General features: G+C 36.9%; 1 protein-coding gene across 1 annotated transcript; it reads left to right on the forward strand.

Moving 5' to 3' along the window:
* Positions 1–481: 481 nt before the first annotated feature.
* On the forward strand, positions 482–19,650 carry tfr1a (transferrin receptor 1a). Its single transcript, XM_082173984.1, has 18 exons — positions 482–642; positions 4,149–4,196; positions 4,657–4,891; positions 5,052–5,232; positions 5,343–5,562; positions 8,252–8,374; positions 8,513–8,608; positions 8,703–8,842; positions 9,193–9,356; positions 9,457–9,576; positions 9,712–9,797; positions 10,477–10,540; positions 10,622–10,689; positions 11,345–11,415; positions 14,521–14,605; positions 14,705–14,932; positions 15,330–15,482; positions 17,450–19,650. The coding sequence occupies exons 2-18, from the start codon at positions 4,164–4,166 to the stop codon at positions 17,690–17,692; spliced, it is 2,310 nt and encodes a 769-aa protein (XP_082030110.1). The 5' UTR covers positions 482–642; positions 4,149–4,163; the 3' UTR covers positions 17,693–19,650.
* Position 19,651: the final 1 nt, after the last annotated feature.

The raw sequence follows: 19,651 nt of genomic DNA on the forward strand, positions 1-19,651 counted from the left end.
CTGAGCTCCTCCTGGAAAATGTCTCACAGGTTAGATTACTTTGGCCCAAATCTTCCTCTTCTTCTTCCTGCACAGTTACAGATGTTGGCGTGTGAGTCTGCTGAGCAGGCACTTTGAAAAATAAAGCAATCTTTTCATTAGCCTACGTACAAAAACAAGAATAAACATGCAAGACCTTCCTTATCTGTGACACATTGCACATGTTATTATAATTAATTAAAAACGCTATGCATAATCAGCAGATCCACATAATTAATATTAAATATATGCTAATTAGTATTAGCTACCCAGATCTTATGTAGCTAAATATTCAGTAGCATATGACCATATTTTATAGCCTACTGGATAGTCTTAGAATATAAATGACAATTGGAGATTAGGCTGAATTTGAAGATATAGTTAATAAAATAAAATAAAATAAAAAAAGAGGCTAAATCGTAGTCTTTTACCTACTGAATAAATAATTCCCTAATATAGGACCCGGAAGTGACACCAAAGCAAAAGCACCCCGCCTCCGCAATATGAATGTCCTGCGGGGTCTCCAACGCCAAGGTTATTAAGTGCATGTGTGTCGCTCGCTCGCGGTGGTGGTGGTCGTGGTCGTGACTTTACCTTCAGTAAGACAGGAGCTCGAGAGCATTGGTAAGACTTATGGTCTTCTAATAGAAATGCGTTGTCTGCTGAATGCTATCGGTCATTTCTACTGTAATGGTGCAGAAATAGGGGTGCATAGCTTTCTGAACCATTGAAGTTAACTGTTATTTCGCATAATATTGAATTAATAAGTTAAATGATTAGAATTATAATGCAACTAATCGCTTTTAATTCGTGTGGGGGCTACTGTAAATGCTTGTATACAGAGCAGGTGCGGACTAGACTTTTCCTACAGAGAGAGAGTTCATGCACGTGCTCTGCAAACCCTTCTGACCTTCACACAGATCGTGGCAAATCATAGGACATGGTTATTGTTTTACGTGGAAAATTAGTTTAACGACAAAACTGACTTTTTGGTGATATTTTTAAATGGCCTCATGAATATGTATTTAGTTTTAATATAAATAATTGTAATATTAAATCATTTTACTAACGGTGTAGTGCTTGCAAGTTCGATTTCCAGTTTTTTTTTTAGGAGTTTAACTAATTTGTATTTTTCCATAGTGATTTGGTGGCAGGTGGATGTGACATTTTCTTCAGGGTCAGCTCTGAGCATTTGTCCTTTGCTGGGTGTCTCTTCATGATCTCTACTTGCTTGAAAGGCACAATATTTACATTGCAGGGAGTATTACTTGCATGCAAATAGAGTTAGGTAGTAATACAATTTTATGTATTACAATTTTATAAAATGTGCAGTTGTTACCTCATTGAGCTAATCTGAACCTAAAAAATGACTGAGTTGTTGCACAAATATTAACTATTAGTTAATTTAGATATTACCACATTTTTAGGTTACCCAACAAAACATCATTAGACTGTACAGTGATTTTACACAGTGTGACCATCACATGATTTGCTACAGTTTAATCCTCTCTGCCAGTTCTGGAAAGATTAATCAACAATGTCTGCACATTCTTGGAAAACTTAGATCGTGATCCAAAATAGTTTGACGTTAATCTGTTGGGCCAGAAAAGTACAGTTATGTATTATTGACGTATGCGTCTAGAGAGGCTATTTTAAAATGTGAGTAAATGACACAAGTTTAGACTAATTCGTCCATTTATGTCTTAGAAAATATGATTCAAGTGGCGGTGGCACAGAGTCACATGAAACAGTAGCTTGGTGTATTGCATGAATGGATTGAACCAACAGCACCCTTTACAAAACCATTGAGGATTTTTGGCCAGAGAAGCCGCTCATGGAGAGTTATTATTATTATTTTTCCATAAAAGAACATTTGACTGGCTTGTCCTTGAACAGACAGTCTCTGAACTTTGGTTTAGTTTCTCTGCTAGTGTGATTGTTATTGTTCTGTTTTCAATTGTTTTAGCCTTGATTGATAAAAGTTTCCTTTATCGTTTATTGGGCTCTCGTTGTTCCCACAGTAAGTCAGTATAGTTAAGCACGAGGGCTAGCGCACCCATAGAAAAGGTATGAGGATTAGTGGGCCGTCATGAAAGAGCTCAGCAGACTTTTGTGTAGTTTCTGAGGAAAAGACAGTAAGAGGTTAAAAGTCAGGCAGGCCCCAACGGACATGAGGATTGGTTTGATCTGATTGTGTTCATGACAAGTTCTTTCCTGGTAGGGTGTAGCCAAATGCTTTTCCCTATCTCTAGCATGCATGTGTCCAAGTAAGCTCACACAGTGCATTTGGCGCAATTCTTCAGTGTGACTTTTTTCTATGTCTTTAGTTATTTCAGAACAAATTCATTGTTAGACTTTTCTTCTCTGTTTGCTGAATGAAACTGCTTGCAGTGTCTGTCTTTTGTGCTTTGGGTTATCATATTTCTTGTAACCTTCAACCACTGAAAAAACAGATCTGGTCCTTTAGATGTCTCTTATTCCATAGTCCTGCTTGAAAAATTTTATAAAGAATACATTTTATAAACATGCCATAATATTTATATATTATATAATCTTTATAAAAAGATTAGCCTTAGGGTTGATGTGAAATTTCTAGCAGTTTGACGGGCTAGATTTAATCTAAAGCTGTTTTAAACAACACTTTCCCAGTTCTTGTACTATGCACTATATGGTATATTTGTAAAAAAAAATAAAAAAAATTTGTATGTATATATATATGTATGTTTCACTCCACCAGACTATTTTAAAGGGATAGTTCAATTAAAAATAACAATTCTGTCATTAAGTTTTTTTAAAAAAATCATTAATACATATGAAAACTTTCAACTCGATGTAATATAGAGAGAAACTTTATCACAATATTAGCAATAATGACCATAAAAATATAATTATTAAATAAAATAAATAATAATAGCTATGCTTCACTACTGATGCACATATAATTGTAATTATTTTTATTTTATTGCCAAATGAAATTTATGAATCATGTACAATAAATAAAGAGAGAAAAAGCAAAGTGCGTCCGCCCCCTTTTTCAGCAAACTAACCGGTTCCGGAAGTATTTATTTTCCATTCATTTCTCTCATAGAGATTTAAATTTAAATTTAAAAGTCTTTGTTAAAGCGTTATAATCCATTAAACAAGCCAATCCGCTATGAGGTGAATCACAACATTACAAACTTTGAAATAAAGCAAAAAAGTTGATGAAAATGTAAAAAAAAATTAAAATATGCAAGACATGTTGAAGCATTGCGAACAGCATAATCAAATTATTATTGATTGGTGTTATTTTTTGTACAGCATCATGAGTAATGTAGTTTTTCACCATGAATCCTGCTGTTGAACACTATAAGTGGAAATAATGCAGGATAACGGCTTCAACAGAAGCAAATAGTATCGATTAACAACCTTGTAGCTCACAGCAGGGTCATCTTTAAAGTTTTTACTTCCAGAAACTGACTGTTGCACTATAGAAATAAAATCAACTCGTCTTTTTATGTCATTTTAGAACATTGCATGTGTGCTGTATCAGCAACTATCAAGATTTAGTTCTAAATCCATATACTGTTAATTTTTCCATTAACAAAAGACAATTTTTAAGAATCTTCATGCATTTTTTTTATTATTTAATGTCAGTTCACAGTGACCATATCTGTCAAGCCCCACAATCTGTATATTAAATCCCCTTACACTAACCCCACCTCTAAACCCATCACAGAACACATTCTGCATTTTTACATTTTCAAAAAAAACTTGTATGATTTATAAGCTTGTTTGGGAACCGCAATTTAGGTCCGTCCCCACAGTGACATGAGTCCCCATGAGTTTGTGTGCATTCAGGTTTAAGTCCCCATCGGGATAGAAAAACATGTACACACACACACAGAGGTGTCAGAGCTAAGGTCAAAGTTCATGACCACTGTCATATCAGCTAGAGAAACATAAACAAAACATTGTGTAGTAGTGCACCTTCACCAACATTACGATATAATATCTGTTATTGCAGATCATTAAACAGCACTTTTTTGTTGACATAAGGAATCTATCTCTGTTTTATGATAGGTTTATCTCCTACTCAGCGATTAGTGTGTGTTTTTTTGTTCCACTGAACATTTCTCATTCTCTTGCAGAAGTTATTTGAGGCCATGGATCAAGCCAGGACAACAATTTCAAAAATCGTAAGACAATCTTTTTATACAAATGTATTTTGCCATGGCATTATAACTGAGTTATCTGAACCAATCTTTTACCATTTGAGAGAGAGAACAAAGAAATCAGTTTCTTTATATGTTTCTCTTTAATCAAGCAGATTTTAGGAACTTCAGCTGAAACCTCCTTAATGTTCCTGATATTACTTTTACTTCTTGTGCTGAAAAATCATCTATATTGAAGAGAAACGCTCAAACTTCATGACTTTCCCTTAAAGGAATATAATTTACTTAAAAATGAAAATTCTGTCATAATTGACATAATTGTAACTTTATAATTTAAGATATTTTGAAGAATGTCAGTAAACAGACAGCTGATGGACCCCATAGACTTTCATAGTACGAAAAAAAATACTGATATTTCTTCAAAATATCTACGAGAACCCAGGACAGTGTTTCATCTTGGTGTCTTGCAACTGTATTTTCGCAGTTCAATGGGGAGCCGCGCTCCTATACTCGCTTTAACCTGACCCAGAACATGGAGGGTGACAACAGCCATGTGGAGATGAAGCTCTCATCTGACATGGATGATGAAGTGGAGGCCAACGGTGTTGGGGAAAGCATAAACCAACATAATCGTCCATATTACCCAAGCAAACTGAACCAGCGTTCTCCCAAAACCATCTGTGGATTTGTCATTGCCATTCTGTTCCTCTTCATTATTGGTAAGCCAAAGTGCCGGTGTAGTTTCAAGCTTATTTCATTGCCCTCTTGAATACTTCATTCTGATTAGTCAGTCGTAGAATTCTGCTAAAAGACTGCTAAACTATAACCATTTTCGAGCATAATAATATTACAAATAATGTTAATGTGTTTGTCTTTCAGGATACCTCATTGGTTACCTGTCTAATAAAAGCACAGTCAAAAATGAAATCAAGTCAGATTGTCCGGTTTTTAGTGAGCCTACCCCAGAGAGACCACAACCAGTTTATTCGTTGGACTGGAGTGATCTCAGGACATTGCTGAAAAAGAAACTGACAACCAACAACATCAAGAGCAACCTCAAGTAAATACACACAACTGCTTTTTTTGCTTTTTCCATACGGTAAGATGAGCAGGTGCTCAAGTTAAACATGTTTTGTTTGGTCTTTCTGTTTCTTTTTCTCCCTCTTGCAGGGAGTTCTCTAGTGTCAGTCACCAGGCGGGAAGCTCAGGCGATGAGGCGCTTGCTAATAAAGTCATGGACAAATTCCGAACATTTAAAATGACCCCCTGGACCGACGAGCACTATGTGAAAGTCCAAGATCGTGGTACCTCAAATAAAGTGCTGTTTCGTGGTAACGCTGTGGGAACAACCGAGGGGTATTTGGCATACAGTGCAGTTGCTACAGTGGAGGTTAGTTTTGAATGTTAATTTTATGTTGACAACCAACTGACAAAAGAGCACCATAAAACTATCGTAAAAGTAGTTCATACAACTTGTGCAATATTCCAAGTCTCTTGAAGCCATGCCGGATTACATCTGAGCGTATGCAAATTGTTTTTGCCAAAACAACACTAAAGCTCTGTTCGGACTGGACTAGCTTTCTAAATGACGTTTGAGTTTCAATTCCAATTACTCCATGTGGGAGTGTGTGGGTGATATGGCTGTGGTAATATATGACACATATATCCTTTAAAGCCGGGGACACACTTAACGACTGTAAGGCCATTTATGAATACAATTTTTAAAGTTTAAAAGTTTCAAGTTCATAGAAGTGTCTGTTTATACTTAAACCCACATAAGTGAGCAGCGAAATCTGCTGACACTCTTACCTTACATTAAAATGGGCAGTCTTCGCAGTTTCCGCCATTTGGCTCTATTTATTCATTAATTTAATTATTTCATAGGATACCATCCATATTGAAATAAAAATGAAAGCATGCTGAAGATAGGTGCGCAACGGTAGCTCAGGTAGGTCAAAACACACGAGGAGAAGCGCTAGTATCATACAATATCAGCAATCGCAGACATTCACATTCGGATGGGATTAGATTAGGACCGTTGAGTTTGCTGAAAAACATTAGGTAACTTGATCTTGAGGTTGTTTGAGGAAAATACAGACTTGCCAGATTCGGACAGGATTAAAATCGCAAAGTATGTCTGTGAAACACACATTTCTTTAACGTCCCCCTGGAAAACTAGTTCCGTCGAATAGGGCTTAAAAAGTTCAAAAATATAAAAAATGTAACTCTGAGAGAAGTGTTAATTTTCTTGAGTTGAGTATGTCTAGCATACACTCTTCTATAAGATTTGAAACCATTAAAACATGTTTTAAACACAAAAAATGGCAAAAGCAATAATATGACACAATATCTAGTAGGGGTGTAACAATATATCGTGTCACAATATATCGCAATACAAAAATGCAACAATATTTATCGTGGATGGTTCACCCGAAATAAAAATGACTGCGTGAGAGAAAATGTGTTGAGTTTTAGTGTCAGCAGTACTACATTAAACTACTTTATACTACAGGGCCGTTGAATGCTTGAATCTGATTGGTTGACGAACGTTCTAAGGTGTGCATTATTTTCAGGGAAACGCACGGCTAAAGTAGTTCCAGGCAGGTCTTGACCGCATTACCGTTCCATATCACTTCGCGTAGTCAACTGTAATAACGGAAAATAGGATACAATTCATAACAAGAAAAAGCATTTCGCCCCATGCGCTTGATCTGCAATTTTCAATGTCTAGCTTCACAATCAATAGAAACATGCAGTTTAATTTGAATAAATAAACTATAAAGTCCTATCTAATCAATAGAAAATTAAACTGAATATAGGCTAAATAAATGGATAGTCCTGCAGCACGGATTTTTATTGCAGATAATTTAACAAATAAATAATTATTGATAGGCCTACTTGTTAAAAGGGCTTTGGGTTTAATTTATTTGGCTAGTCTGTCATCTGTCAATAATAGAAAGAAAAAAAGAATGAACGAATTAATTAAAACGAATTGAATGAATTAATAAATAATAATATTGACGCACATGCTTTTCTGTCTCATTATTGCAACATCTCTCTCTAATAACTGCATTAATAACTGCATAAAGCCGGGAACACACTTTAAGGCCGGTTATGAATGTAATTTGATACTTATGACTGATCATGCCCAAACGCGTGTTCAGCGCGTTCAGTCTGTGTTCAAAGTCGGTGTTTAAAATCTGCTGCAGTTGATCATGTCGATGAAAACAGTCAGAGAATGTGTCAGCTAGTCGTGTGTCCCCAGCATTAGTCTGCTATCAGCGGCTCAAACCTCCGTAACTAACTCTGAAATGACGTTTTGGAATTAGCAACGAAGGCATGGGATTAGATGCGTAAGAAATTAGTCCTACATACAAGAGCGTTTTAATGACAAAAACTTTACAAACGTCTTGAAATACATAATCTGAACAATGTTTCGAGGTGTGGTAACTGTAGTATAAGCGGAATAATTGACTTCAGGCCGTTGAATTATTAGAAAAATAATGCACACCCGAGGTGTAACGGCCACTCCGCTTCGCGTCGTGACCGCATTACCACCTCGGGTGTGCATTATTTTTCTAATAATTCAACGGCCTGTCGTCAATTATTCCTTACATATATAATGTATAATAATGCAATGGGGGAATATTTGTGAAAAAAGTGGCCTACTTTATTTTAAATATATCTAGTCGTAGTCAGGGACCGAGTGCAAGCATTTTCGTCTAAAATAATTCTGTATTTTCAGCTTCAGAATCATCAATATTTTTATTCTGGTGGTGTCACTATTTTCCTGTGCATTGGGTTACCAGCACCAAGTCCAAGCCTATTCATTTACACCCACAATGTAATATCAAATGTAGCATTTTAATCGATGTCTTGGAGTATCGCAATAATATCATATCGTTCGTGAGTTCAGTATCGTGATGTGTATCGAATCGTGACATGAGGGTATGTCTTGTGATTAATCGATTTGACCACACTAGTTTCAGACGATTTCTTATTACTTATTAGGGCCCGAGCACCGATGGTGTGAGGACCCTCTTGGAATTGCTCCGTTTATTACTGATTCTGTTGTGTAGGGAACCGCTCTGTATGCCCATTATGGACGGGCAGAGGACTTCAGACGCCTGCGAGAGCTGGATGTTGATATGAATGGAAAGGTTGTCTTGATCAGAGCTGGACTATTAAGTTTTGCTGAAAAGGTTGGTTCACTCACTCACTCACTCACTCACTCACTCACTCACTCACTCACTCACTCACTCACTCACTCACTCACTCACTCACTCACTCACTGTTAAAATTTACTTATTAATCCTCTGGTTTTCATTTGCTTATTACAGGTGGCTAATGCTGCTAGCTTGAATGCTAGTGCGGTGCTTATTTACCCAGATCCTCTTAACTACGAAATTAATGACGACACTGCTCTTTTTGGCCATGTAAGTTGTGGAACCTTTCTCTTATCAGGTCATTTGTTTTATTCAAAGTTTATGTACAGTCGATTCATGATCTTTTAAAACGCTCTTTTCAAAGGTCCATCTTGGCACTGGTGATCCCTACACTCCAGGATTCCCTTCCTTCAATCATACCCAGTTTCCCCCGGCTGAGTCTTCTGGCTTGCCCCTCATTCCGGCCCAGACTATCACCATAAAGCAGGCTACTGAGATCATGAGGTGCAGTTTTGACCGCAAGTGACATTTCTCTTGCTATTTACTATCACTGTCTGTTGCGGTTACTGATATACTCATTACTATCACCAATAGTTTAGTGTTTGAAATTAAAATTGTACGGCTTGTTGAGGAAAGATGTTGTATAATTTTTTTTTATGTTGGATGACAGAATATATATATATATATATATATATATATACACACACACACATATACATACAAAAAAAACCGCCACGCTCACTTGATCACTCTAGTATCCTGGCTGCAAGAACCACTCACATTCTCATCAGTTTTCTGTCAATGTGGTTTGTTATGATTCCCTTTATTTACGTATTTGTCACATTTGTTCGCAGTAAGTTAGGCGGTCGGACTTTACCTGATGGCTGGAATGATGGGATGCTCTGGGATACCAGGCTCGGCAATGAAGACGACAATATTACCGTGGAAGTGAACAATGTCCTTGTTCAGAGAAAAATCCACAATGTGTTTGGAGTCATTAAAGGTTATATGGATGCAGGTACTGTATACTGTTACACAGAGCTTTAAACAGCACATCAAACAAATAATTTGGTCCCAGTCCCTAATCACTTGGTTTTTATCTTCATCCTTTGCTTTAGATCGTTATATGGTGATCGGAGCTCAGCGAGATGCATGGGGCCCTGGATTTGCCAGAAGCACAGTTGGCACTAGTTTACTGGTGGAGTTGGCCAGAACTATCACAGACATGATCAAGAATGGTAAATTGCAAATAAGTAGTGATTTCTTTTTAAAGACATACATTTATTTCACATCACAATAATGAAGTAAAAATGATAATTATTAATTAGCAATAATTCTTGTTGATTATAAGTGCAACTTTCTTTTCTTTCAAGATGATTTCAAGCCAAAGAGGAGCATAGTGTTTGCCAGCTGGAGTGCTGGTGAATTTGGTAGTGTCGGGGCCACTGAGTGGTTAGAGGTATGAATGCATCTTTGATTGCCTTCTGTTCAAAAATGGCCTTGTTAAATATGGGAGTGAGTTTGTGTGACCAAATAATATCAAACCAGTAAGCATACATATTTACCTTAATTTCTTCAAACTTAAATCAGACTTAAAGTTTTTAGAATTACTACAACCAATTACTAGTATAATACCCAGATAGAAGCATATAATTTTAAGCCATAAAAAAAAAAAAGTTTAAAAAAATTGGGGCTTTCGCTCCGGAGGAACCTTTTCATAGTTCCTAGAACTAATGGGGAAGTACCTGCTTTTTGGTGTGTTCGCACCACAGGAACTGGGAATGATTTGAACTTTTTAACTAAATAAGCGCGACTTATGCCACTTCAGAGTTCGTACTGGCGCACCGTATTCAACCAGAAAAATGGCCACGGGGAACATTTAGTTCTTGGGGAACCACCCTGGTGGAGAGTTCAAATAACTAAGTTCCTAGAACAACCTGGTGTGAAATCCCCTTAAATGGGGCCCATCGACTGCTTGTATAGTCTGTTATATTCCATTTTATCATTAAAATCTATTTTCACATTGATCTTGACTGAGTGGTGCTGGCCCTGCTACTCTAGTATGTTAGGATGCAACTCCAAACATAGGCTTTGAATTTACAGTGTGAATTTATATTTTGTGGCTTTTGTACCCATAGGGCTACCTGACCTCCTTGAATTTGAAAACGTTTTCTTACATCAGCCTTGATGAAGTTATTTCAGGTTTGTAAAGGGTTATTTCTTGAAGAGTTGAAGTTGAACTTTGTTCTTGAGTTGATGCTGATCATCTGATATTGTCTTTAGGTTTTGACTCTTTCAAAGCATCTGCCAGTCCACTGCTGTATGACTTACTAGAGAGCACTATGAAGCAGGTAATGTATCACATAGGGGTGTGTGCGATATTGACAAAAAATGTAATGCTGCTCAGAGGTGACATGAATGCATTTAACCTGCAGTTACAAGTGCATAAAGAATGTTTATTAGACTTTGTTTTAAACTATTTTCGTTGGAGAAATGGATAAAAAAAACTGCCAATACTGTGTCTAAAATGTAAGTCCATAATATGAATAAATTTTTGTTTATTGAAATGTTGTATAAAAGCAATATCACATTTGTAATCGTGTTGATATTTGGAGAAAAAGTGGCACTCTTCGTGTGATATTAACTATATTAAATTATATAAATATAAAATATATACAGGGGCATTTTTGCACCTTATCTTGACTTTTGGTGGGATTCTAAATGTATTTGAATAGAGTAATCACGCAGTGAAAGCGTGAGCTCTAAATGCACAAGCACACTAGTCTATCCTACTAGACTGATCACGTAGTGTATGCGTGCACTCACTGAGTGTGTTTTGAAGGACATACTCGATAATTTCAGATCACATATCATTAGAACAACAATTATCGTAGACAATATATATCGCACACCCCTTGTATCACAAATGCTGAATCTTTGCCATTAATCTTCTTATAACCTGTCCTGAGCTGTCTTGTAAAGAAAAATAACTTCTTCCCCATGCAGGTCTCCTCTACAGTTGATGCAACCAAATCCTTGCATGAACAGTTTGCTGCATCCAACTGGGAGAAATCTGTGTAAGTTGGTCCCGCCCTGCTTATTCTCTGCAATTTGACTATCATTTATATGCTATTTTATAGTATTATTAAAGGGGTGGTTGATTATGATTTTACTTTTCTAACTATAGTTAGTGTGTAATGTTGCTGTTTGAGCATAAACAACATCTGCAAAGTTACAACGCTCAAAGTTCAAAGCTTTTAAAGAAATTGCTTTTTAAGGACTACAACAAACGGCTGGTAGGGACTACACAACATTCCTCACGGGTTAGTGACATCACAAGCCCTAAAATATACATAAACCCGCCCCCGGGAACAAGCAGTCCATGTTGAGAAGAGGAAGAGTTGTAGTAGTGCACATTTGTGAGTCTGCTCAAGCTGTTGCATCTGTCACTGAGGACAACAGAGGCTTATTTTACATATTGTAAAAAGGGGTATTATACAACCCCTTTAATATTTTAAATTGGCTTTTATCTTTTTTTCAATTTATTTTGAAATTTAATTAATTTTCAATTAAACCATTTTTCTGTTTGTTGTAGTAATCTTGTAATGTGCTCTTGTCTTTTTAATTTTTTTATTAGTTTATTTTAAAGATTTTTATTTAACTTTTAATAAAAAAATAAAAAAATCAATTTTAGTACTTCACCTTAAAGCTGCAGTCCGTATCTTTTGGCGCTCTAGCGGTTAATAAACAGAACTGCGTGTGCGTCTTGCGGAAAAACATTGTAACCGGATCTACTTCTCTACGTTTATGTCTATAACGAGTCACGCAGGGACTGGGATACTCCACAGCGGTACGACCCGAACCAGTCTAAAATAGTCCCAATATAAACACTTATTATAGGTGTACTGTGGTGATTCAGGATAAAACAGAAACACGGTTTGGTTCTTTTTGGAGAAAAGACCAGTTCACTCTTTTTGGATTACAGTCACTGAGACACTGTCCACCATCCTGAGCCACAGAATCCCATCATCCCCAACACTTTGTCTCATAGGCGACTTTTCCGAAATCCATATCCCGCAAAAATACTGGAATCCGTTGCTCATCTCTCTAGCTGTCGCTAAGAAAGTAGTTCTCCAAAACTGGAAATCAAAGAAATCTTGCCACATCAATCACTGGACAAACTTAATCTCAGAACACATTTCAATGGAGAAACACAATGCACACAGAAGGAAGCAAATATCAGCCTTTGAAGACACCTGGTCCCCATTTTTGAAATTTCTTAATACCACACAAACATAACTACAAGCCGTGTACATTACCAGACACATACCTCCCCCCTTCCGTTATGTAAGTTTATAAATTTTCTCTTTCTTTTCCCTTTTGCTTTTGCCCCTGCAGCTATCACTTCATACATACACATAGGCATACACTATCCACACTCATGCATTACATGTTTCCAAACCCATTTCCCCTTAAACACCTTAACCGTGACCAGCTAATGTAAATCTCAGATCAACAAAAAGAATTTGCTCAAGATCATTCTATTCAATCAATAATAATACGTTCTTGTGTTTGTCAATTGTCTTGTCCCTCTGTTGTCTGTCTGTCACCTTGTCGTGTCTTATATGTTACGTGTTACCCTCTGTACGTGGTGCTATAATCCCCCCTCCCCTTATGTACCCAGGGTCTCACTAAACTGGGTGAATGGTTACGCACTGTATATAAATCTATTGTCTGTATTGTAACATATTGTGTTTATATTTTTTGCTTTATTAAAAAATAAAGTTGTCCTCCGAAGAGGGTAAAAAAAAAAAAAAAAAAACACGGTTTGGAAAATTGATTCATGATGTACTCGCTTATAACAACAAAACTAACTGGAATAAAATGCATGTTTTAAAGCTGCAGTTCGTAACTTTTTACTGAAATGAACATTTAATTGAATTTTATTCTGCTTTATTTCAGTGAATTACATTATTTTTAATAGTTCTAGTCCAGTACCAACTAGGGGTTGAACCGACTAGTCGATTAGTCGACTAGTCGACCTTAATGCAATCCCGTGACGCTTTAAGCTTGACGTCGACTAGTCGCGTTGATCATGTGACACTATGATTGTCACCATCAAGTGTGTGGAAATACTTCACTAAAGATGAAGCTTGTAAAAATGTCACTTGGAAAGTAAGTCTGTCCTGAAGTACAACAAAAGTACAAGTGCAATGCACACTCATCTGAAAAGGCATCCGCTAATGTTAAGTGAGGAATGCAAATCATCTCGACAGCAGTAAATTTACCCTTCGCTGGGAGTTTGATTGACAGGCGATCTGACCAATCATAATCCGCCGAATCCGCCATTTCTGTCCGACAAAGCAGTCAGGAGAGTTAGTAGATTAACGTTGGAGGATTTGAACTTGAATAACGGCGTGTACTGACGTCTTTCCGCGGTTAAAACAACATTCCTTCTTATGTATATTCATGTTTATTTGATGCTATAAATTAACTAGAAGGAAGAGATGATCGGTTCACGAGCAGCTTTAAGAGGCTCTACAGCGATCTGTCACGACACATTAAGAGCCACAAAACGGTATTTATTGTTTAAATTTCTTTATAAAACGACCAAATATGAAAGTTGAGACTTTGTTTACATATTAAAAGTAACCTGCTCTGTCCTGTCTGTCAGCACGTTGTCAGTGTCCTCTCTGCTCCGCGATGTATATTTCACTGTGTCGAACATAGCAACAGTAACTAAAGGGGAGGGTCTTTGCGAACGGTCAATTAGAAACTTCACTAAACATGCAAACCATGATCGAAAAGTAAAAACTGTGAATGAGCAGGACTGTGACAGTGAGTAGGCTTACAGCCCATCTTGCATAAATGGCATTGTTATGCCAACATAATGCATCACTAAAAAATGTTTGCACTAAAACGGGAGTTATTGTTGCATTGTTACCGTTAAGTTGCAACATATTATGAACTGTCTGTCAGCATCTGTATCATTTTCTGCTAATAAATTGCAAATTGGGGCATGTTGCAAAGCAGTCCCATCTCTTGTGTTTTTATGAATGACGTGAGTGACTAGTCAACGTCGACTCGACTTTGATGTCATAACAGTCGACTTCAAAAAATCTGAAGTCGTTCAACCCCTAGTACCAACAATGTTAACTTTCTACCTTTTTCTTTCTTCACAGAATGGAGCCTATGAGTTTGTCTCACTCTGCTTATCCATTCCAGAGCTTCTCGGGCATCCCGTCACTTTCCTTTCGATTTACTTCGGTAAATATTCAGGTTTTACTGAAGATGTCAAAATAAAGTAAGGTTCAGTTAGTTTCTTGATGGATGATAGGAAGTAAACATCTGCCTGATGTTTTTCAGAGTTCAAAGTCATACCCGTTTGGGACTTTTGAGGATACCGAACAAAGTCTGGACCGGTACACTTCCTCTTCCACTCTGAAACTGGCCAAGACAGCAGGGGAGGTGGCTGGGCTGGTTACTCTTCGGCTGGTACACGACCACCTGCTCAAACTGAACGTGGCAAAGTATACCAGCGTGATCCGCAACTATGTGTCCCAGATCAGGGCTAAAGTTGAATCACGCCAAATGGTGAGTCTACGGGGTTGCATGTGTTTACTCTACTCTAAAAGAATTTGGGCTTAGTGTCTGTTGAATATCTACAGAGCACCTAAAGGGACATGGTGATGGAAAAAATATGAGATGGGAGAAAAAATAATAATTTCAATGCTTTTGCATTTGCTCGTAAAAGTGTTGCGTTCCCCTGAGAAACTTTGCATTCACTCGCAAAAATTGTTCGTTCCCCCAAGAAACTGTTATGTTATTTGCGAGCGAACGCAAAGTTTCTCAGGGAACGCAAAACATTTGCAAGAGAACACAGAAGCATTTACTCCCATCTTATATATTTTTTTCCTTCACCTTGTCCTTTTAGGGCTCTGTAAAGTACAGAAAGCAGCTTTAATTCACTTTTTGCATTTTACTTGTCAAGGTTCGCCGCCTTCCTTCCACTTTGTCGATGCAGTGGCTTCTGTCAGCTCAGGGGTCGTACGATCGTGCCGCCAGCAACCTTGTTTCTGTCATCCGCAACAGCGATCTTGACGACATGGAGCAGTGTCGCATCATCAACGATCGCATTATGAGGGTAAATAACATGACACTCGTTCAGCCATTTCATTCTTTCCTGTGTTGACATTGGGGCTGTCAAAAAATTTATTTCTTAAATATTACCAAAATTCTAATAGGCAATACTTAATGTTAGTCTGTATTGTCTCCTATTCCCACAAGAGGGCACAAGCGAGCACAATAAGCAAATACAAACCAAATCAAGCATCCATCTTTTATTGAAATTAAATGACATTCACTTTTTAAAGTGCATTAACTTTTGAAACAATTGTTCTTAAATAAAATATAATTTCCTTAATGTCAATGCAAGGAAAATTAGGTTACAATAGTGCATAAAACTGTGTAAGTGCATCAGTAACCTGAGAAAACACGCTTCAACAGACAGCGTAATGTACTACATGAACACAAAATGGCAAACTGCCAATCAGAAACAATCCACTTCTTCACTACACATATTGTTCGTCAAAAACACCAGACGGTCAACTTGATCTGCAGCGAGTGCCAGGTGTGGTCAAGTATCTCTTTGCCAGCTGCACAAAATGTGGATACATACCACACGATTGAGAGGGTTTTCGTCAGCAAGTAGCCTTTTTCCGTAATTTTTCAAATTAACAACCCAACCTCACTGCGCTGTATACTGGATAAGCTAACAAAAACAAACCGCGTCAGTTACCCGGCCATCATCATGTCTCGCGCGCCTCTTGACACACCAAAAATTCAAATGCGTGGTTTTTACATATGAATGTTCTTTTTTTCTTTCTTTCTTTTTTTGACGAATATTCAAAATAAACATTTTTATTTGACAGCCCTAGTTGACATATTTCCTATTGTAAAAGAAAGTTTGGATGGTATATATCAAAGGGCTGCTGCTATTGATAGTGGTATTAGGAGGAGGGTCATTCTCACGATCATTGGTTGGATATGATGATAAGATAAGTCATTAATATTTCTGTTTTGCTTTCTCAGAAGATAAAATATTAATTTTAAACAAATTTTTTTCAATGCTATATTCCTGCAATACCGGAGGTTGCAGTTTCAGGACTACATTTCTAGGACCCTAGTTTTTTGTGACAACGCCACCTAGCCAATCCTACTCCAACAGAAGATACCTGAAATAAACCTAAAACAAACAGACTAGACCCACAGAATTTTATTTTTTATTTTTTTACGTATGAGCGGGAGCGGGCAGTTTAAGTTTGAATGCTTAAGGATTTCTGTGTCAGACTTCTCCAGTTATTTTAGCTGTGCAAAAACAGTTAATTATAGTTGACATTGTAAACCGGTATTTGTTTTTATATTGTTTTAATCTATTAACATACTAAATTACTCACTAGTTTCTAGGGCAAACTGTTTTACGGTTAACTGCACTAAGTCGGTCACACACCAGACGAGAAGCGCCACCCGAACTGTGACGAAAAGGAAGTCTCCTGTCTGTCTTTCCATCAAAACTTAATTTAAACCAGAATATAGGGCCTCATATATTGAAACAAATTAGGTTCAATATTTCGAGAGATTTTCCAATGGTTGTTTTTAGGGGTAGGTTAGGACAATGTATCAATTCAATTTACATAATTAAACTACTAAATCAATACAGAATTGAACAGTAAGTGCTCTGAAATAGTATAAACTACTAGTACATATGGAAAAAAAGAGGGTCATATAAATGCAGTCCTGAAACTGCAGCCTCCGGTATTGTAGGAACACCCTACTCTAATTTTGCTACATTTTTAGATCCAGTTTAAATGAATTGCTAAGCATTAATTTTGTCAACTTCTATACTAGCATATAGAGTACCTCAAATGTAATAGAAATGGGCTAAAAACAACAAAATACCAGCCTTAAAAATCTTTTAAAGATCAGTCCGCTTGCATTCTAGGGATATACAGTTTTAAAAACAGTGCAGAGCAGCAGTTGTGACATGAAAAAGACAGATTTAAAAAAAAAGTTACTATCATGTGGATGTTAACACTATGTGTCTGTGTGAAGGTGGAAGGCAGTCTCCTCTCTCCTTACGTGTCTCCACGGGAGAGTCCGTTCCGGCACATCGTGCTGGGCTCTGGCTCGCACACACTGGCAGCTCTGGTGGATCACCTCGAAGCCATTAGAGGAAATCTCAAATCTGCTGACGTCGACCAATTCAGGAATCAGTTTGCTCTCGCTACCTGGACCATCCAGGGCTGTGCCAATGCATTGGCTGGGGAAGTTTGGAATATGGATAATGAAATTTAGACAAGCAGATTCAGCTTACCTCTTTAACTATTTGATAACTTTGAACCATCACTCAAGACAAAAAAGGAGAAAACGATATTGGTGCTCTGTTAACGTGAATTTATGATTAGAGGTTTACCTCAGTATTTAAAGCAGTAAGTTGACCCAAGAATAGCAATTCTGTCATCATTTACTCACCCTCATGTCCTTCCAAACCTCTTCTGTGAAACACACATGAAGATATTTTGAAAAATGTACTGGTTGCTCTTTTACATGAAATTACTGGAGATTTCAAACTTCAATACAAGAGCACCATAAAATATCATAAAAGTGTGCTATAATTCAACTTTTTGAATCCATCCAAAATGTATGTGTAAAGAACAGAACAAAATGTATAAGAGGTTAGAATGACATCAGGGTCAATAATCCAACATTTTTATTCTTGGGTGAATTGTTTCTTTAAGATCTAGTTTAGATTACACAAATTTGGAATGTGTTATTGGTTTATATTCATAATTTTCAGACTCATTTTAGGATCAACTTGCGTAATACCTGAACAGTCTGGATTTAGAGGTTGATGTTTATTATACAGGCTACAGTTGGAACCTAACTCACCTGTGATAACACGCATCCTAAAGCACAGTATTTTTCCAGTTTTTAGGTTGGATACGCTTTTCAGGGGCATTTCAGATCAATTCTGTCAAATAGTAGAAAGAGTTTCCCTATGTGGCTCTGAAATATCTATTTATTAGTTTGTTTTTATTTATCAGTGACAGGGATCACTATAAATAGCATTTTGTAACGCCTTTTTTAACAAATGTATAATTATCGGAAGCAGTGCCTTCCATAATTATGACAGTTATACTGTCGAAATGTGAAAGCAGCATCTGCTACGGAGATAACCTTGTTTTCAAAAGCTATGACCAGAAACTACCACAGTGCATTTCTTAAGAACAAAAAACAAAACAAAAAACATACTATTTTCAGAAAATTACTGGTGTCTATTAGTTTCTGGCATCCTCCTTTTGAATCAATGTTATTACCTGATCCAGAATAATTATCGGGAGCAGTGCCTTCCATAATGCGAAGAAGATGATGGTAGATTTTGCCTACCAATGTGTTGATATCGAGGGCAGTGCCCCTCATATTTCACTGTGGTGTGGATGTAATTATCGGGAACAGTGTTTCCCATGATGATGTACAAATCGTCGATGTTCACACACTCCTACCATACTAGTTATCTGTTGTGAGTCATGTAATCTATTGAACAATCAAGTGCTGTTACCTTCTTCTGCCTTGGATGAATCAAATGTGGAGTGGGAGAGGATCACAGCAGAGATCGAAAGCTATAGAAACCTCTGTAAGATCCTGTCATAAGATTCTGTCCTGTTCTCTTATTCGGTTTTCATATTTCTTCTGTTTCTAGTGTATCAAATACTTGTTTGTGCCTTGTAGATTATGATGAAGCTTTAAAGATTGAAATACTTTTCCTTTTTTTGTTTTCTCTTTTTCTTTTTCTTTGTGTGTATTTAACTTCAATCAAATTGTATTCAACTTCTTCAAACAGATTTAATTGGCACTATTCAGCAAATTGGTTTTATTGGTTACCCTTTGATACCAGTATCATCTGTTTATCATCATATCATGGCCGTTAATATGAATCGAGTTGCAATTAGAAAATAATGTTTATGCACTGATAAAGAGACACTCATGTACAACTTTGAAATGTGTCTGAACATATAACATGGAAGAGATGAAAATGGAGATTAAAGATTATTCTAACAACTGTCTTTTAGTTATCGCTTGCAGTTTCATGATTGTCTATATATCCATATCTTTTAAAAAGTTTCTGAAGAATGCTATGTAATGGCAGTAGTAGTTTTGTTGTGGACATAATTGGTTTATAGCATTACACATGTGCTGATTCTCAGTTTTATGTTAAGTCTGCAAGTGATTAATAAAAAGTTTGAACAAACTCAT

The sequence above is a fragment of the Leuciscus leuciscus genome (assembly GCF_965113295.1).
Source record: "Leuciscus leuciscus genome assembly, chromosome: 6".
Taxonomy (NCBI): Eukaryota; Metazoa; Chordata; class Actinopteri; order Cypriniformes; family Leuciscidae; genus Leuciscus; species Leuciscus leuciscus.

Excerpts from the sequence above, each read along its gene's own strand:
- tfr1a (XM_082173984.1), top strand. The coding sequence starts at position 4,164 with ATGGATCAAGCCAGGACAACAATTTCAAAAATC. Across the intron at positions 5,563-8,251 it reads GTGCAGTTGCTACAGTGGAG|GGAACCGCTCTGTATGCCCA; the intron begins GTTAGTTTTGAA and ends TCTGTTGTGTAG. Across the intron at positions 15,483-17,449 it reads TCAACGATCGCATTATGAGG|GTGGAAGGCAGTCTCCTCTC; the intron begins GTAAATAACATG and ends GTCTGTGTGAAG.